Source organism: Coregonus clupeaformis, chromosome 25 (genome assembly GCF_020615455.1).
Source record: "Coregonus clupeaformis isolate EN_2021a chromosome 25, ASM2061545v1, whole genome shotgun sequence".
Lineage (NCBI taxonomy): Eukaryota > Metazoa > Chordata > Actinopteri > Salmoniformes > Salmonidae > Coregonus > Coregonus clupeaformis.
In genome coordinates this window covers 27,306,830-27,327,515 of record NC_059216.1, presented here as the reverse complement: position 1 = coordinate 27,327,515, position 20,686 = coordinate 27,306,830, and the positions used below count along the sequence as shown (strand labels likewise).

Below are 20,686 nucleotides of genomic sequence, written 5' to 3'. Positions count from 1 at the left end.
TGGGGAGATGCCTGGGTGCACCCTATCAAGTGTGACTGGGTGGGTGCCATGCTATGCTCAGCTAAACCCATTCCCGCCACAATGGAACTAGAGTGGAGTTCCATTGTCTCTGACTCCATCAAAAACGACATCTAGGCCCCAGTCACGTGACCCTACAACCTCTGGGAATTCCCAGTTCTTCCAGTCCCATTGTGTACCCCAACTCTCCATGACAACTGCTAGTGCTGCAGGGGAGCAGATAGCAACACAACAAGCTGTGTTAATAAGGTAGAGGTGAAGTAAACGGAATGTAATCTCGTCCCCAGGCTATTGGTTAACGATATGTTAACATCCTGCCTTTATCCCAGAGGCCTAATGATTTATATGAATATGAATGTCTATGGCCTGAAACAGGGCCTGAACGTTTCTTGAATACTTAATGTCCTGTAGTTGCAGAACTCTTTCTCCCTTCTGCACCAAAGAGAGATTCCCCAAATATTCTTCGTCTTTCCATCCCATACAGATGTCTCATTGCAATGCTGTTGCTTACAACGTCAAAAGCTTTAGCTAAATTTGCTACAGTTTTTTATAGTGTTATCTGCCTTTTTTATTCTCAAAGCTACAGTACCATCAAGCAGTTAGAGCCTACTTAAATGTGAATGGTTAGTTTTTCTCAGGGGTATACAGTACTTTACTGTTGTTCTGGTGGACTAGGTTTGTATTGGGGTGTGTCAGGGGATTTCTCAGGCTATTTGCATCGCAGAGACAAAGAAGTGAAAGTACTGGCCTGTTCCATGGGTCTACAGTATTGTATAATGGACACTTATACAACATGATTTGTTGTACAATGAATGGACTCTGCAGTGTTCTGTAATCTCTGGGCTGTAGGCTGCAGTTGGTCAGTCTTGTTGCATTCTCAGGAAACATGGTGAATATATTAGCATCTATATGTGATTAAATGTATATTTTAAACATATTTTAGATTGCGACATGCATGGCCAGTATTTACCAAACTCATACCATTGAAATGTGTCAATGGATCTCTTTCCTATGTACGAAGCAGCAGTGACAGCAACATGAGACCTATGCATACATACAGTGTAGAATGTACATGATAGACAGACAGACAGACAGACAGACAGGTGGAGGTGTGGCCTGGGGTTGGCATGTGGCCTAGCCAGAAATTACGCACTGTACTGTGTATTGCCAGACTTATATCTGGAGCCAGTCCAGGTTCCCATTGAAACGGAAACAAAGAAAGAAAAACAAGAGAGAGAGGGAAGTCCTGGCTGTCGAGTTAAGTAAATATTGACATTTTTTACATTTTAGGCATTTAGCAGACGCTCTTATCCAGAGCAACTTACAGTTAGTGAGTGCATACATTTTTTCATACTGGTCCCCAGGGGGATCGAACCCACAACCCTGGCATTGCAAGCGCCATGCTCTACCAACTGAGCTACACGGGACATGACCAAGCCATGTTTGATCTATCTTTCCCTGCTACTAAAGTTCATCCTTGTTGTGTACAGACAAGCATGCTACGTGAGCTGGTGCTCGAGACTTTAGAGTCTGTTTTTGTGATAAAGTATGTGAATTCCCCCCTTCTTTATATTTCACCTACGATTGGATATTTGATAGCTGTGAGACATTTAATTTGAAAAAGTATTAAATATGATATGGACTTGACATGCACAAACATTTCAAATGGAAGCATAAAACATTTAAACAGATATGTAAACTGGTAGCTTGGGTAACCAAATGTTTCTCCCTCTCCTAGGAGCTGGAGAGCTTCAAGAACTTTGTCAAGCGGAAGCCGACCTTTGACGTGGTCATAGATGGACTCAACGTGGCCAACATCGGCATCAAAGGGAACCAGTCGCAGACGGTGAGTTCTCTGCCAGATCTCTCCTATCTGCTGATGTGAATCCAGAATATATCATTGTCATGAGTTAAGGCAAGGCCTTGCCTATTTTCACATGCAACAGACCTGCCAAACTCACTGGAACAACAATCACAGCAAAAGGGTATGAAATGTTCTGAGCCTAGGTTGGCACCATTGATCTGACAATAAAATCTGACATGTAAGGATGAGGTGTTGTGCTATTGATTAGTGATGGGGGGGGAACAAAACAGTTACACTACCGTTCAAAAGTTTGGGGTCACTTAGAAATGTCCTTGTTTTCGATTTTTTTTTTTTTTCGCAATTTTTTTGTCCATTAAAATAACATCAAATTGATCAGAAATACAATGTAGACATTGTTAATGTTGTAAATGGCTATTGTAGCTGGAAACTGCGGATTTTTTATGGAATATCTACATAGGCGTACAGAGGCCCATTATCAGCAACCATCAGTCCTGTGTTCCAATGGCATGTTGTGTTAGCTAATCCAAGTGTATCATTTTAAAAGGCTAATTGATCATTAGAAAACCCTTTTGCAATTATGTTAGCACAGCTGAAAACTGTTGTGCTGATTAAAGAAGCAATGAAACTGGCCTTCTTGAGACTAGTTGAGTATCTGGAGCATTAGCAATTGTGGGTTCGATTACAGGCTCAAAATGGCCAGAAACAAAGAACTTTCTTCTGAAACTCGTCAGCCTATTCTTGTTTTGAGAAATTAAGGCTATTCCGTGCGAGAAATTGCAGTTCTCTATTTGTATAACTGAAGATCTCGTACAACGCTGTTTACTACTCCCTTCACAGAACAGCGCAAACTGTCTCTAACCAGAATAGAAAGAGGAGTGGGAGGCCCCGGTGCACAACTGAGCAAGAGGACAAATACATTAGAGTGTCTAGTTTGAGAAACAGACGCCTCACAGGTCCTCAACTGGCAGCTTCATTAAATAGTACCCGCAAAACACCAGTCTCAACGTCAACAGTGAAGAGGCGACTCCGGGATGCTGACCTTCTAGACAGAGTTGCAAAGAAAAAGCCATATCTCAGACTGGCCAATAAAAAGAAAAGATTAAGATGGGCAGTCTGAGATATGACTTTTTCTTTGCAACTCTGCCTAGAAGGTCAGCATCCCGGACTTGCCTCTTCACTATTGACGTTGAGACTGGTGTTTTGCGGGTACTATTTAATGAAGCTGCCATTAAACATCTCAGACTTGGGTTGAAACAGTGGGAGAAAAGTACTTTTTCCCATATGATGACCAAGGCTGGAATCACTGTCAATATTACGGATTCCTAGTAACGGAATATAAAGGGTGCCTATCTTGTATTTGTAACTCAGTACAATTAAGTAATTCTGGATAGGATGTACGGTATGTCTGCTCCCTCTCTCCTGTTGCCACTAGGGTAGGATATAGTGCGCAGCACAGCCAAGCCAGCATGTATAGACCCCTCGGAAAGAGCCAAATACAAATATCCGTCTTGAATTCCAATTAAGTGAATAAGTTGTAATGCCAGTCCACATAAGGTACCCATGTTCTTCCCCCTCTTGAGACATAGAGAAGGTGGCATTGTCACAGCTGCAGGGTACTGTGGGAGGCTGTTAACAAATGGCGACACTTTTTCCTGTGGGAAAGACTTTTAGTGCTGTGTATATTTAATAGCCGAATAATACTCTGTGGGTTTCTATCTCTGCTCTGTAAGCAGAACCCTCAGTCATCACAGAGTCTGGCCAGCAGTCTGCCATGCACGCACAAACACTCACACAAGTCGTAGCCGGCCGCGACCGGGAGACCCATGGGCGGCGCACAATTGGCCCAGCGTCGTCCAGGTTAGAGGAGGGTTTGGCCGGCAGGGATGTTCTTGTCCCATCGCGCACTAGCGACTCCTGTGGCGGGCCGGGCGCGTGCACGCTGACACGGTCGCCAGGTGTATGGTGTCAGCGTTTCGGCTGGCTTCCGGGTTAAGCGGGCATTGTGTCAAGAAGCAGTGCGGCTCAGTTGGGTTGTGTTTCGGAGGATGCATGGCTCTCAACCTTCGCCTCTCCCGAGTCCGTACGGGAGTTGCAGCAATGGGACAAGACTGTAACTACCAACTGGATACCACGAAATTGGGGAGAAAAAACACAACCCAACAGTGTGAATAATCCCTCGACATCCCCACAGCTGTTTAGCATCTTGTTTCTCTGACATGTGAGCTAAGCAGCAGTGAGGAGCAGGGCAGACTGTGGCCTCAGGGTACTGGCTGCATAGAATAAATATTAGGCACATGCTCCCAGCTTTCAAATACAGCAGTTCTCTATTTGTATAAATGCAGCACAAGTAGCTTTGTTTCAGCACAGCTACAGACCCTGATGCCTTATTGAGGGGATTTCTCTTCCGTTGTAATATGATTAAAATCAGTATTTGTGTGTGTGTTAAACTTTATTTGTTGTGCTGACTTCTGTCCCAGTTATCAGCTAAAGGCCACATCTTCCCAACCCACTTGTCTGCATCCTCAACCACATCAGACAGACATGTAGGACTTTTTGTGTGTGTTTTAAACTGACTCAACCATGAACAGATATTTGCACTTAGTTATTATACTGAACAAAAATATAAATGCAACATGCAACAATTTCAAAGATTTTACTGAGTTACAGTTCATATAAGGAAATCAGTAAATTTAAATAAATTCATTAGGCCCTAATCTATGGATTTCACATGACTGGGAATACAGATATGCATCTGTTGGTCACAGATACCTTTAAAAAAAGGTAGGGGCTGTCCGGGATGACCAAGCAGGCAACGAGAGACAACTTAGTAGGGTGCAAACAATATAAGGGTCAGTAGCGGTGTGTGGGTAAAATCACTGGGGAAGCCAGAAAAAGAGCCATATTACAACATACAGTGCCTTCGGAAAGTATTCAGACCCCTTGACTTTTTCCACATTTTGTTACGTTACAGCCTTATTCTAAAATGGATGAAATAAAAACAAGTCCTCAGCAATCTACACACAATACCCCATAATGACAAAGCGAAAACAGGTTTTTAGACATTTTTGCAAATGTATTTAAAATAAAAAAACATAAATACCTTATTTACATAAGTTTACATCATCCTTGAGATGTTTCTACAACTTGATTGAAGTCCACCTGTGGTAAATTCAATTGATTGGACATGATTTGGAAAGGCACACCTATCTATATAAGGTCCCACAGTTGACAGTGCATGTCAGAGCAAAAACCAAGCCATGAGGTCGAAGGAATTGTCCGTAGAGCTTCGAGACAGGATTGTGTCAAGGCACAGATCTGGGGAAGGGTACCAAAAATTGTCTGCAGCATTGAATGGCCCCAAGAACACAGTGGCCTCCATCATTCTTAAATGTAAGAAGTTTGGAACCACCAAGACTCTTCCTAGACCTGGTTGCCCGGCCAAACTGAGCAATTGGGGGAGAAGGGCCTTGGTCATCGAGGTGACCAAGAACCCGATGGTCACTCTGACAGAGCTCTAGAGTTCCTCTGTGGAGATGGGAGAACCTTCCAGAAGGACAACCATCTCTGCAGCACTCCACCAATCAGGCCTTTATGGTAGAGTGGCCAGACAGAAGCCACTCCTTTTTATTTATTTTTTATTTAACCTTTATTTAACCAGGTAAGCCAGTTGAGAACAAGTTCTCATTTACAACTGCGACCTGGCCAAGATAAAGCAAAGCAGTGCGATAAAAACAACACAGAGTTACATATGGGGTAAAAAAAAACATAAAGTCAAAAATACAGCAGAAAATATATATACAGTGGTGCAAATGTAGCAAGTTATGGAGGTAAGGCAATAAATAGGCTATAGTGCAAAATAATTACAATAGTATTAACACTGGAATGCTAGATGTGCAAGAGATTATGTGCAAATAGAGATACTGGGGTGCAAAAGAGCAAAATAAATAACAATATAGGGATGAGGTAGTTGGGTGGGCTAATTTCAGATGGGCTGTGTACAGGTGCAGTGATCGGTAAGGTGCTCTGACAACTGATGCTTAAAGTTAGTGAGGGAGATAAGAGTCTCCAGCTTCAGAGATTTTTGCAATTCGTTCCAGTCATTGGCAGCAGAGAACTGGAAGGAATGGCGGCCAAAGGAGGTGTTGGCTTTTGGAATGACCAGTGAGATATACCTGCTGGAGCGCAGACTACGGGTGGGTGCTGCTATGGTGACCAATGAGCTAAGATAAGGCGGGATTTGCCTAGCAGTGATTTATAGATGGCCTGGAGCCAGTGGGTTTGACGACGAACATGTAGTGAGGACCAGCCAACAAGAGCGTACAGGTCACAGTGGTGGGTAGTGTATGGGGCTTTGGAGACAAAACGGATGGCACTGTGATAGACTACATCCAGTTTGCTGAGTAGAGTGTTGGAGGCTATTTTGTAAATGACATCGCCGAAGTCAAGGATCGGTAGGATAGTCAGTTTTACGAGGGCATGTTTGGAAGCATGAGTGAAGGAGGCTTTGTTGCGAAATAGGAAGCCGATTCTAGATTTAACTTTGGATTGGAGATTCTTAATGTGAGTCTGGAAGGAGAGTTTACAGTCTAACCAGACACCTAGGTATTTGTAGTTGTCCACATACTCTAGGTCAGACCCGTCGAGAGTGGTGATTCTAGTCGGGTGGGCGGGTGCCAGCAGCGTTCGATTGAAAAGCATGCATTTAGTTTTACTAGTGTTTAAGAACAGTTGGAGGCTACTGAAGGAGTGTTGTATGGCATTGAAGCTCGTTTGGAGGTTTGTTAACACACTGTCCAATGAAGGGCCAGATGTATACAAAATGGTGTCGTCTGCGTAGAGGTGGATCAGAGAGTCACCAGCAGCAAGAGCGACATCATTGATATACACGGAGAAAAGTGTCGGCCCAAGAATTGAACCCTGTGGCACCCCCATAGAGACTGCCATAGGTCCAGACAACAGGCCCTCCGATTTGACACACTGAACTCTATCTGAGAAGTAGTTGGTGAACCAATTAAAGGCACATGAAGGCCCGCTTGGAGTAAGCCAAAAGGCACCTAAAGGACTCTCAGACTGCACCTAAAGATTCTCTGGTCTGATGAAACCAAGATTGAACTCTTTGGCCTGAACACCAAGAGTCACATCTGGAGGGATCGAGGGAAAGGTGAACGGAGCAAAGTACAGAGAGATCCTTGATGAAAACCTGCTCCAGAGCGTTCAGGACATCAGACTGGGGCGAAGGTTCACCTTCTAACAGGACAATGACCCTAAGCACACAGCCAAGACAATGCAGGAGTGGCTTCAGGACAAGTCTCTTAATGTCCCTGTGTGGCCCAGCCAGAGCCCGGACTTCAACCCGATCGAACATCTCTGGAGAGACCTGAAAATAGCTGTGCAGCGACGCTCCCCATCCAACCTGTCAGAGCTTGAGAGGATCTGCAGAGAAGAATGGGAGAAACTCCCCAAATACAGGTGTGCCAAGCTTGTAGCGTCATACCTAAGAAGACTCTATTCTATTATCGCTGACAAAGGTGCTTCAACAAAGTACTGAGTAAAGGGTCTGAATACTTCTGAAAATGTGATATTTCAGTTATTTTAATTTATACATTTGCAGATTTTTTAATTTTATTTTTGCTTTATCTTTATGGGATATTGTGCGTAGATTGGTGAGGGGAAAACACGATTTTATTAATTTTAGAATAAGGCTGTAACGTAACAAAATGTGGAAAAAGTCAAGGGGTCTGAATACTTTCCGAAGGCACCTTATGTGTTGTGATAATTGCGTTGTTTGCTCTATAACCTGTTAATTCATATGCATAAAGGCTGAGACAATAAGAAGACACAATTCATTCAACCATACCTTTGTTTTATCACAAAACCGGATAGCAACCTCTGTCCGGTTTAGTCCACAAAGCATATTGCATGTAACAGACAGTTACATGACCTACAGCATGGTCAAGTAAGTTAATGTTTCGGACATTTTCGGACCACTAAACAACTGTTGATTTAGAACCACAGAGAGTTACCGCAAGTCGCAAAGAAAACAGGAGCTGCCTCCACTATTCCAGCACCATTTCAACTTCAACATTTAAACATCATCAAATCACCTCTGCTTAGTCTAATACAGTGACAACTAAAGGATACCAAAAACAATTTAGTCCAATCCAACGTAAGCTAAATATGATGTGGATGTCCATGGTTCTGATTTCTGTGTGTGTGTGTGTGTGTGTGTGTGTGTGTGTGTGTGTGTGTGTGTGTGTGTGTGTGTGTGTGTGTGCGCGCGTGCGGTTCGTGCAAGTAGAACAATATGTTGACTCACCCTACTTGTAGAGAAAAGCCAATGCCATCCTCCTCTCTTTCATGTTGACGAAACGGTCTATCACTCTGTCATACAGTACACACTTTTATTTTTTGTTGTTCTAGGCTACCTAAGCTAAAATGCTTGCTCGCTAGCCTAACTTACATTCATGGGCAACATTAGCTAGTTAACATTAGCCTTCTACATCTAGCTACAGTACGTATTGAACTTTCATCCTCATGCCAGGGGCACAACAATTTATGAATTAATGGTTGGATCAGAATCGCCGTTATTATCATTGGTCAGTACGGAGAATTAAGTAAAACCACATTCCAAATCCCTATCTCCATCCATGGCTAATTTAGGAAAGGGCCAACTTTAGCTAGCTAGCTAGCCACCGGAGGACAACAACACAATGTGATGCAACAATTCAAGATTTTTTGTCAATGACGTATGCTCTCAATGGGATTTGATAGGAGTGACGCCACACCCGGCTTCCCTTGACACTTTTTTTGGTGTGCCAGGACCATTCACAGTTGAGCTCGCTCAGTTTAGCTCAACGCTGATTGGTCAATTTGTTATACTTTTTTTTAACAAGGGAGGCCAAATGCTCGCTGGCTTCCCTTGCATTCCATTCAGTGCTACTGGGAGCATCAATGTCATACTCATTTGGACCAGACAGCGGTCTAAGGCACTGCATCTCAGTGCTTGAGGCGTCACTACAGACACCCTGGTTTGATTCCAGGCTGTATCACAACCGGCCGTGATTGGGAGTCCCATAGGGCGGCGCACAATTAGCCCAGCATCGTCCGGGTTTGGCCGGTGTAGGCCGTCATTGTAAATAAGAATTTGTTCTTAACTGACTGCCTAGTTAAATAAAGGTAAAATAAATAAAATAAAGATAGATGGCCTACACGTAGAGACAGAGGGGCACTGTTTGGCTCGCTCGGATGCTTTCTCCGGTGAGAGATATTCAGCCTCTTGCGAAATGAAGGAAAATTATGAAACTGAAAGATGAATTATTTTGTTTTTTTATTGTTAAATTTTTTGGGGAAGCCTGGCTTCCCTTGGCATCCATGAATACACGCCACTTACAAAGGTTTTATTTCTCAAAACTTGGAAAATACAAATGATGTCAAGGAAATAAACCAAAGTGCTTTAAAATATACAAAGGGATAAATGAATTGAAATGAAAAACGGACTGTCCAATAATGTCTTAACTTAAAAAATAACTATGATCAAACATGCAGGAACAGAACGTACATAAACCAAAAATCAACTACCTGAAGGGACGTTCCACAAAGACTATAAGGGGAGTGGCCAGTTCCATTCCCTGCTCCAAGGGGAGTCTGCAAACCATCAGGTTTTACATTAAGACAAGAATGATATAACGTTTAGATATACAGATCATGTTTTTAAATACAATAATTATTTTAGCAATAACAGTACACAATATCAATGTATAACTGTACTTCACTATTTTAAACTCTTCAAGGGGGGAAAAAAAGAGTTCCCCGGGGTGAACAGAGGGTTGGCATTATTTTAACCCTGGGATTCCAGTTGGACCTCCTTTACCAGAACACAGCGGCATCCATGCTGCAGACGTGGGGCTGTAAGAGCCAATTTATGCTTGATCCGAAAATGTGGTCGGAGGGGCATGCAGAGGCCAAATTGAGCTCTGTACCGCATAGCCGAGCGCCTCTCAAATTTTGTAAAAATGCGGAGAGCTTCCTATAGCTCCGCATTGACATGATTGGTTGACGGTAGGTGAGGGCGGGAGGTCCTGTATAAACACAAACTCACTTCCTTGACAACTTCCTTCACAACAGCTCTGCGCTGCTCAGCGAAGCACACAAAGTATGAATGCCCTGACTTCTGCAGAGGCCATATCACTGTAAATGCTGCACAGCCAATGGAAAAGTCAGATTGACCATGTAACGCCTTTAAGACTGCTGAGACACGGAGGTAAACAAGACATTACATTGAACTGACTATTTGCTTGAGAATGATAATGGTTAAATTATAAAGTTAGATGATTGAGTTAAATTATTCCAATGACTGTTACCACGTAAACTATGAAGCGTGCACTCAACATAGAAAACAATGATAGCAAATGTCAAACTGTATTTCTGCAATAAAGTTATGTATGGGATATAAGAAAGAAAATGTGTCACGTCATCATTTATATATTATGTGTATCGCCATGTACAGTATATAGTGCAAACTGAGTGCATAAAATGAAAGGGATATTTGTTAGGCAGCGGTTTTTACTGTGCGGCTCGCGGTGCGGCCGTCACAGGGGCATGGATCAGAAAACCTGTCAGTATCTGGTGTGACCACCATTTGCCTCATGCAGCATGACACATCTCCTTCGCATAGAGTTGATCAGGCTGTTGATTGTGGCCTGTGCAATGTTGTCCCACTCTTCTTCAATGGCTGTGCGAAGTTGCTGGATATTGGTGGGAACTGGAACACGCTGCTGTACACGTCGATCCAGAGCATCCCAAACATGCTCAATGGGTGACATGTCTGGTGAATATGCAGGCCATGGAAGAACTGGGACATTTTCAGCTTCCAGGAATTGTGTACAGATCCTTGCGACATGGGGCTGTGCATTATCATGCTGAAACATGATGGCGGCGGATGAATGGCACGACAATGGGCCTCAGGATCTCGTCATGGTATCTTTGAATTAAAATTGCCATCGATAAAATGCAATTGTGTTCATTGTCCGTAGCTTATGCCTGCCCATACCATAACCCCACCGCTACCATGGGGCACTCTGTTCACAACATTGCAGCAGCAAACCGCTCGCCCAAATGACGCCATATACAGTGCCTTCGGAAAGTATTCATACCTCTTGACTTTTTCCACATTTTGTTACGTTACAGCCTTATTCTAAAATGGATTAAATTGTTTTTTTTCCCTCATCAATCTACACACAACACCCCATAATGACAAAGCAAAAACTGGTTTTTAGAAATTGTAGCAAATTGATATAAAAACAAAAATATTAAATATCACATTTACATAAGTATTCAGACCCTTTACTCAGTACTTTGTTGAAGCACCTTTGGTAGCGATTACAGCCTCAAGTCTTCCTGGGTATGATGCTACAAGCTTGGCACACCTGTAGTTGGGGAGTTTCTCCCATTCTTCTCTGCAGATCCTCTAATGGTCTGTCAGGTTGGATGGGGAGCGTTGTTGCACAGCTATTTTCAGGTCTCTCTAGAGATGTTAGATCGGGTTCAAGTCTGGGCTCTGGCTGGGCCACTCAAGGACATTCAGAGACTTGTCCCAAAGCCACTCCTGTGTGTTCTTCGCTGTGTGCTTACGGTCGTTGTCCTGTTGGAAGGTGAACCTTCGCCCCAGTCTGAGGTCCTGAGTGCTCTGGAGCAGGTTTTCATCAAGGATCTCTCTGTACTTTGCTCCGTTCATCTTTGCCTCAATCCTGACATCTCGCAGTCCCTGCCGCTGAAAAACTTCCCCACAGCATGATGCTGCCACCACTATGCTTCACCGTAGGGATGGTGCCAGGTTTCCTCCAGATGTGACTCTTGGCATTTAGGCCAAAGAGTTCAATATTGGTTTCATCAGACCAGAGAATCTTGTTTCTCATGGTCTGAGAGTCTTTAGGTGCCTTTTGGAAAACTAATAGTGGGCTGTCATGTGCCTTTTACTGAGGAGTGTCTTCCGTCTGGCCACTCTACCATAATGGCCTAATTGGTGGAGTGCTGCAGAGATGGTTGTCCTTCTGAAAGGTTCTCCCATCTCCACAGAGGAACTCTAGAGCTCTGTCAGAGTGACCATCGGGTTCTTGGTCACCTCCCTGACCAAGGCCCTTCTCCCCCGATTGCTCTACGGACAATTACTTCGACCTCATGGCTTGGTTTTTGCTCTGACATGCACTGTCAACTATGGGACCTTATATAGACAGGTGTGTGCCTTTCCAAATCATGTCCAATAAATTGAATTTACCATAGGTGGACTCCAATCAAGTTGCAGAAACATCTCAAGGATGATAAATGGAAACAGGATGCAGCTGATCTCAATTTTGAGTCTCATAGCAAAGGGTCTGAATACTTATGTAAATAAGGTATTTCTGTTTTTTATTTTTTTATACATTTCCAAAAATGTCCAAAAACCTGTTTTCGATTGCCATTATGGGGTATTGTGTGTAGATTGATGAGGAAATAGTTTTATTTAATCAATTTTAGAATGATGCTGTAACGTAACAAGATGTGAAAAAAGTCAAGGGGTTTTAATACTTTCCGAAGGCACTGTATGTGGTCTGTGGTTGTGAGGCCAGTTGGATGTACTGCCAAATTCTCTAAAACGACGTTGGAGGTGGTTTATGGTAGAGAAATCAACATTCAGTTCTCAGGCAACAGGATTCCTGCAGTCAGCATGCCAATTGCATCTGTGGCATTGTGTTGTGACAAAACTGCACATTTTAGAGTGGCATTTTATTGTCCCCAGCACAAGATGCACCTGTGTAATGAGCATGCTGTTTAATCAGCTTCTTGATATGCCACACATGTCAGGTGGATGGATTATCTTGGAAACTGAGAAATGCTCACTAACAGGGATGTAAACCAATTTGTGCGATTTTTTTTATTTTGAAATAAGCTTTTTGTGCGTATGGAAAGTTTCTGGGATCTTTTATTTCAGCTCATGAAACATGGGACCAACACTTTACATGGTGCATTTATATTTTTGTTCAGTGTACATTTAATATAGACATTATTGTGTAATAAAACAATTATTCTGGTATATTTTTTCCATATGCACAAACAGAGAATAAAACAATGTGGTGAGAAATATAAATTGCTTCAAGTTACAGGTACAAGTTCTTGTCTCGTGCTTTACTTGGTAAACCTCACACCTGCTGTTACTAGTTCACTTCCCCATTATTACATGAGTCAGAAGAAAATAGCCACGCCCACAACCACCGGCTGTTCCCAGGTCAACACTTCCTCATCTAGAGTGGACAGAAAGAGAACCGGGTGTGATCTTATTAAAATGTGCTAAATGATGGCATAGTTTTTGCATGGGTCCTCATTATTTTAGCCTTATTTCACAATGTAACACAAGTCAATAAACTTTTTAACTTCCCCTTTTTTGTGTCGGGTAGGAAAGACGCCATCACCTCTGAGTGAACCAGTAAGTATTACCAAAGAAGCCAAAACATGGGTTAAAGGTCCAATGCAGACGTTTTTATCACAATATCAAGTCATTTCTGGGTAACAATTAAGTACTGTGCTGTGATTGATTTTCATTAAAATTGTCAAAAAATAAACAAAAATAGCTTCTTAGCCAAATGCAATTTCTCAAGCAAGAGTTTTGCTGGGACTCTCTGAGAGAGGGGCCTCATTGGAGGAGCCTAATGGGAATGGACGCGTAACCTGAAAACTAGCCATTATTGGCAGAGAGGAGGGCAAACTCTCTTTATTATTGGTCTATTAACTTATACAGTCCAAAAACCACACAAAGCCAAACAAGATGAAATGTCAGTGCATTATCATAATTTTCACAGTATTGTTCCAACCTCATAGTGTGGAAATATGGCTGGATGTCCTTTGGGTGGTGGACTATTCTTGATACACACGGAAAACTGTTGAGTGTGAAAAACCCAGCAGCATTGCCATTCTTGACACAAACCAGTGCGCCTGGCACCTACTTCCATACCCCGTTCAAAGGCACTTAAATCTTTTGTCATGCTCATTCACCCTCTGAATGGCACACATACACAATCCATGTCTCAAGGCTTAAAAATCCTTATTTAACCTGTCTCCTCCCCTTCATATACACTGATTGAAGTGGATTTAACAAGTGAGATCAAGAAGGGATCATAACTTTCACCTGGATTCAACTGGTTAGTCTATGTCATGGAAAGAGCAGGTGTTCCTAATGTTTTGTACACTCAGTGTATACAAAACAAATGAAATTGCGTTTTTGACTGCACTGCCCCTTTAAGCATTGAAAGAATGAATTTCCCTACATCTTGTGTGTCAATTGTCTCAGACTCGGCCAGGAAAATTCCCTACAGAGGAAGAGGATGAGGGTAGTAACACATGACTGTACTGGGTATATGTCCCAATGGGCGAATGCATTGTGTTTTTTCATTCAAATCTTCCTTTGAAGGATGGGAGAATGTTAACCCGAAGTACAATGCATCATATTGGCTAACCTTTGTTGATTTTCTAAAAGCAAAATAACCCTTTTCTGTGCCTTGACTGGGTCATGTTCATTAGGGCCGGCACGCAACAGATAACTTTTTTTAAATAATGTGCAAAAAAAATAGTTTCTTTTTGGACAAGTCTAGGTAGTCCTTCAATATATTGTGTTCCGTTTGGTGCCTAATGAAAAATACCCTGGTGTGACATATGTGATGATGACTAATCGTGTTGGTGTTTCTATGCAGCTCTTGGAGGTGGTGTCGGAGCTGGAGCGCCAGGGCCTGGTCATCCTGGTCCTGGGGAGGAAGCACATGCAGCGGCCCTCACGCAGCTGGGACAGAAATGACATGAGCTTGGTCCAGCAGAAGGCCCACTGCTTCTTCACGGACAACATGTGAGTTCAGCCCTATATGTCTTACAAACCAAAGCTTTCTGGTGGATCATTCATATCCATATTACAAGAGTACAGGTCACTCTTGCAGAAGAGACTATATCTCAAAGAGAATAACTAAAGGCTGAAAGAAAATATATATTTTTGTGCAATACATTGGGTAAAGTACCCAATATGGATTATGTGGGTTTGTTTGGATGTTGACACCTCTGGTTGGTTGTCAGTTCTGAGGATGACCCTTTCCTGCTGTATGCCACACTGCACTCTGGGAACCACTGTAACTTTGTTAGCCGGGACCTGATGAGGGACCACAAGGCCTGCCTGCCTGACGGTGCCACCCGACGCCTCTTCTTCAAGTGGCAGAGAGGTCACCAGCTGGTGCTGAGCAGCTACACCCCGGGAAAGAGAGTACGATTCCAGGTGAGAGTAACAGGGAAATAGTTTGCTTATTTATTACACATCAATGCATAAATGCATAGTATAGTATCTATTGTCAACATGAGGACCTAAAAGGCACATTGATAAACAAATAAATATGGCATGTGTATGTTTATTACAATTCTTGTGTTGTTCTGTGAATCTTTTTCCAGAGGATATTAACTTATGACACCATTGTCCAGACAAATGGAGGCTCCTGGCACATCCCCTATGATGAGAATGGGGCAGAGAGATGCACTTATGAAGTTCCACAGAAGTGGCTGTGTCTCACCCGGGCAAAATAAGGACCTGCTTAGAACTGTTTGATCTTCACAAACCTGTAAATACAGTGTTCATTAATGAAACTATAGCATGTGAAAAAATATTAAAAGACTGAAAAAAACGTTTTTTGTTCTTGGAAAAAAATTACTTTCAGTCCTAGAATATGTTTTTGAAAATGCATTCAGTAAACCAAGAAGTGTCTGAGTAAACTACGGCCCTCTCTTCGCTTGACCCGGACATCAACTACTGTTCCTAAACCAGTTCCGGGGTCATTGTCTTGCATTATCTTTTTCCTCAGTAGTTCTGTTTTCAGTTTACAACTTTTATACACATTTACCAACACAATGTCCAGAGGGTCGAGTGCAGGATTTGACCGACATATTACAATCTTCTCTCCGGAGGGCAGACTCTACCAAGTCGGTTAGTATGGGATAGTTCTGAAGAAATTAAAGAATACCAACTTGCCCAGTCATTATCGGTAGCCAACTAGCTAGGTAGCTAATGTTATCTAACCTGTTCCATACCTAACGTTAGCTCAGTTAAAAATATTAAAGCTAATTAGCTGCTTTATAATGTCAGTTAATGGATAAAGTATGTTAATACTGTCAGATTTCTAACAGCTAGCTCATTGATTGTTTTCTAACTACTAGCAGTTAAACTAGCTAGTTAGCCAGCTGACCTAGCTATCTGATACAATTCTAATTCATGCTTAGCTTGAAGCAGTTAGCAAGCTAACTTTAGAACTAGCTATTCCTGTAACGTTATTTGACAGAAGTAGACCGTTACACCATGGCCTTAGGAGGCTAGCTTAGCAGCAACTAGCTGTCCAGTAATGAGTTGTTAAACATTTTGTTCTTGTCATTCGTCGAGTGTTATGGCTGCAGTTGCAGTCATGGTCCAAGCCCCTCAATGTGGTGAATAGCCTTCATCATGACATGCAGTGACATCTTTGAAGCTGTTGATCTCTCACCTTAACAAAAGTCTGGAGTGGTGCATAATTTTCCCCTGTTCTGTTTATTTTCCAAGAATATGCATTCAAGGCTATCAACCAAGGTGGCCTTACCTCAGTAGCTATCCGAGGACAAGACTGTGCAGTTGTCGTCACACAGAAGAAAGTTCCAGTAAGAACACCCTTCATGACTATTTCAGTACTCAGTTATCAATATGGCTATGTGATGTAATCAGATGTACTCTTCAATCTCTCCCATAGGACAAGCTTCTTGATGCATCCACAGTCACACACTTATTCAGAATCACTGAAAACATTGGCTGTGTCATGTCTGGAATGACGGGTAAGAAACGTGTTAATGTTGAAATATCCAATACACAATGAACCTTATGAAATGTATTACTTAATGTATGTTATAATGACTAATCGTGACCGATTCATTTGTGTTCAGCTGACAGCAAGTCCCAAGTCCAGAGGGCTCGTTACGAGGCAGCCAACTGGAAGTACAAGTACGGTTATGAGATCCCAGTGGACATGCTGTGTAAGAGGATGGCTGACATCTCTCAGGTGTACACACAGAACGCTGAGATGAGACCTCTTGGTTGCTGTAAGTGTTACAAAATTGTCAAAAACAACAAAAGACACCAGTGTAGCTGAGAAGTTTCAAGATATATATATTTAAGAAAAGTTTTGGCCTTTGGTCTCACTCAATGCATATTTTTTGTTAATTATTGTTGCAGGCATGATAGTGATTGGTGTGGATGAGGAGTGGGGTCCCCAGGTGTTTAAGTGTGACCCTGCAGGATACTACTGTGGCTTCAAGGCCACCGCTGCTGGGGTCAAACAGACAGAGGCCACCAGCTTCTTGGAGAAAAAGGTCAAGAAGAAACTGGACTGGACGTTCGCACAAACAATCGAGGTAAAATACCATACCCATTGACATAAAAAAGATTGCAAACTAAATCAGCAAGCTAGTCCCCATTTGAATGACATTGTACTTTGAGTTTCATCCTCTTCTGTTTACAGACGGCGATAACTTGTCTGTCTACGGTGCTGTCCATTGACTTCAAGCCCTCCGAGCTAGAGATCGGTGTCATTACAATAGAAGACCCTAAATTCAGGTGAGTCTCCAAGGGAATTGTTTAATAGTGATGGAACTTGTCAAATATTGGTGCAAAAAAGAACAGGATGTTTTATTGTAACTATAAAGTTTAGATCTCCCAGACATCACAAACATGCAATCTGAAATCTTATCCTTTATTTTCTTAAATAGTTTTATTTATTGTGTAAACACACTGTGGACATAACGCCGTTCTGTCCAAAACCTCTTTATAACAGAGTTTCTAAACCCAGCGGCCCAACGTTGCGATACTTCCGGGAATGCTTGCGAATTCTTCCTTAGTTGTTAATTTTCTACATTTCTAAAGGCACTACCTACAGTCGTGGTCAAAAGTTTTGTGAATGACACAAGCATTGGTCTTCACAAAGTTTGCTGCTTCAGTGTTTTTAGATATTTTTGTCAGATGTTACTATGGTATACTGAAGTATAATTATAAGTGTCAAAGGCTTTTATTGACAATTACATTAAGTTTATGCAAAGAGTCAATATTTGCAGTGTTGACCTTTCTTTTCAAGACCTCTGCAATCCGCCCTGGCATGCTGTCAATTAACTTCTGGGCCACATCCTGACTGATGGCAGCCCATTCTTGCGTAATCAATGCTTGGAGTTTGTCAGAATTTGTGGGTTTTTGTTTGTCCACCCGCCTCTTGAGGATTGACCACAAGTTCTCAATGGGATTAAGGTCTGGGGAGTTTCCTGACCATGGACCCAAAATGTCGATGTTTTGTTCCCCGAGCCACTTAGTTATCACTTTTGCCTTATGGCAAGGTGCTCCATCATGCTGGAAAAGGCATTGTTCGTCACCAAACTGTTCTTGGATGGTTGGGAGAAGTTGCTCTCGGAGGATGTGTTGGTACCATTCTTTATTCATGGCTGTGTTCTTAGGCAAACTTGTGAGTGAGCCCACTCCCTTGGCTGAGAAGCAACCCCACACATGAATGGTCTCAGGATGCTTTACTGTTGGCATGACACAGGACTGATGGTAGCACTCACCTTGTCTTCTCCGGACAAGCTTTTTTCCGGATGCCCCAAACAATCGGAAAGGGGATTCATCAGAGAAAATGACTTTACCCCAGTCCTCAGCAGTCCAATCCCTGTACCTTTTACAGAATATCAGTCTGTTCCTGATGTTTTTCCTGGAGAGAAGTGGCTTCCTCGCTGCCCTCCTTGACACCAGGCCATCCTCCAAAAGTCTTTGCCTCACTGTGCGTGCAGATGCACTCACACCTGCCTGCTGCCATTCCTGAGCAAGTTCTGCACTGGTGGTGCCCCGATCCCGCAGCTGAATCAACTTTAGGAGACGGTCCTGGTGCTTGCTGGACTTTCTTGGGCGCCCTGAAGCCTTCTTCACAACAATTGAACCTCTCTCCTTGAAGTTATTGATGATCCGATAAATGGTTGATTTAGGTGCAATCTTACTAGCAGCAATATCCTTGCCTGTGAAGCCCTTTTTGTGCAAAGCAATGATGACGGCACGTGTTTCCTTGCAGGTAACTAGGGTTAACAGAGGAAGAACAATGATTTCAAGCACCACCCTCCTTTTAAAGCTTCCAGTCTGTTATTCTAACTCAATCAGCATGACAGAGTGATCTCCAGCCTTGTCCTCGTCAACACTCTCACCTGTGTTAACGAGAGAATCACTGACATGATGTCAGCTGGTCCTTTTGTGGCAGGGCTGAAATGCAGTGGAAATGTTTTTTGGGGATTAAGTTCATTTTCATGGCAAAGAGGGACTTTGCAATTAATTGCAATTTGTCTGATCACTCTCCATAACATTCTGGAGTATATGCAAATTGCCATCATAAAAACTGAGACAGCAGACTTTGTGAAAATTAATATTTGTGTCATTCTCAACTTTTGACCACGACTGTAGATTCAAGCCAGTGTTTTAAGTAGCTGAATGTCATTACTACAACCTTGTGAAAGTGTCACAGTGACACTTTTTAATTTGTCAAAAAACTGCTTGACATCAGCATGACATCTCCTACAAGCTTGATCGAGGATTTCTATTGGAGAAGCAGTTTCTACATATCTACATACTAAACCATCTTTGGCGATATGTATAAAGGACCAGGCATCCGCAGTCAGTACTTGTGTTCTTATATATCTCTCTCTCTTTGCAGGATCCTGACAGAGACTGAAATCGATGTCCACCTTGTGTCCCTGTCAGAGCGAGATTGAGTGTTTCCTTGTGTTCCAGACTAGAGGGGAGACTACCCTAGAGAGATGACAGAGAGCACTACCACAGATCTTCAGAACGAAAGCCCTGACTTGCTGTACATTTACGCTGTTCAATTAAAGATAATGTTTTCGAGGAACTGACATTTTGGTAGGTTTTCTTTTCCCTTATACAGTGGCTTGCGAAACTATTCACCCCCCTTGGCATTTTTCCTAATTTGTTGCCTTACAACCTGGAATTAAAATTGATTTGTATCATTTGATTTACACAACATGCCTACCACTTTGAAGATGCAAAATTATTTTTTTTGTGAAACAAGACAAAAAAACGGAACTTGAGTGTGCATAACTATTCACCCCCCAAAGTCAATACTTTGTAGAGCCACCTTTTGCAGCAATTACAGCTGCAAGTCTCTTGGGATATGTCTCTATAAGCTTGGCACATCTAGCCACTGGGATTATTGCCCATTGTTCAAGGCAAAACTGCTCCAGCTCCTTCAAGTTGGATGGGTTCCGCTGGTGTACAGCAATCTTTAAGTCATACCACAGATTCTCAATTGGATTGAGGTCTGGGCTTTGACTAGGCCATTCCAAGACATTTAATTGTTTCCCCTTAAACCACTCAAGTGTTGCTTTAGCAGTATGCTTAGGGTCATTGTCCTGCTGGAAGGTGAACCTCCGTCCCAGTCTCAAATCTCTGGAAGACTGAAACAGGTTTCCCTCAAGAATTTCCCTGTATTTAGCGGCATCCATCATTCCTTCAATTCTGACCAGTTTCCCAGTCCCTGCCGATGAAAAACATCCCCACAGCATGATGCTGCCACCACCATGCTTCACTGTGGGGATGGTGTTCTCGGGTGATGAGAGGTGTTGGGTTTGCGCCAGACATAGCGTTTTCCTTGATGGTCAAAAAGCTCAATTTTAGTCTCATCTGACCAGAGAACCTTCTTCCATATGTTTGGGGAGTCTTCCACATGGCTTTTGGCGAACACCAAACGTGTTTGCTTATTTTTTTCTTTAAGCAATGGCTTT

At 42.6% G+C, this 20,686-nt stretch overlaps 2 protein-coding genes across 2 annotated transcripts in view; both read left to right on the top strand.

Annotated features, from left to right (window-relative positions):
• Nucleotides 1-15,534, top strand: part of LOC121539483 (protein only RNase P catalytic subunit) — a 31,011-nt gene extending 15,477 nt beyond the window's left edge. The window contains exons 4-7 of the mRNA XM_041848007.2: nt 1,757-1,864; nt 14,563-14,711; nt 14,933-15,128; nt 15,299-15,534. Coding sequence (XP_041703941.1) covers nt 1,757-1,864; nt 14,563-14,711; nt 14,933-15,128; nt 15,299-15,430 — 585 coding nt within the window. The 3' untranslated portion in view covers nt 15,431-15,534. The remainder of the gene's footprint in view (nt 1-1,756; nt 1,865-14,562; nt 14,712-14,932; nt 15,129-15,298) is intronic.
• Nucleotides 15,535-15,652: 118 nt separating this feature from the next.
• On the top strand, nt 15,653-19,798 carry LOC121539484 (proteasome subunit alpha type-6). Its single transcript, XM_041848008.2, has 7 exons — nt 15,653-15,827; nt 16,434-16,528; nt 16,618-16,699; nt 16,808-16,963; nt 17,097-17,275; nt 17,383-17,477; nt 19,600-19,798. Exons 1-7 carry the CDS (start codon nt 15,752-15,754, stop codon nt 19,655-19,657), a joined length of 741 nt encoding a protein of 246 aa, XP_041703942.1. The 5' UTR covers nt 15,653-15,751; the 3' UTR covers nt 19,658-19,798.
• Nucleotides 19,799-20,686: the final 888 nt, after the last annotated feature.

What these genes read in the sequence shown, in the direction of transcription:
- LOC121539484 (XM_041848008.2), top strand. Translation starts at nt 15,752, where the DNA reads ATGTCCAGAGGGTCGAGTGCAGGATTTGACCGACATATTACAATCTTC. An exon ending in GGGCAGACTCTACCAAGTCG is followed by an intron (nt 15,828 to 16,433) that starts GTTAGTATGGGA and finishes TTATTTTCCAAG; the next exon opens with AATATGCATTCAAGGCTATC. An exon ending in CGTTCGCACAAACAATCGAG is followed by an intron (nt 17,276 to 17,382) that starts GTAAAATACCAT and finishes TTCTGTTTACAG; the next exon opens with ACGGCGATAACTTGTCTGTC.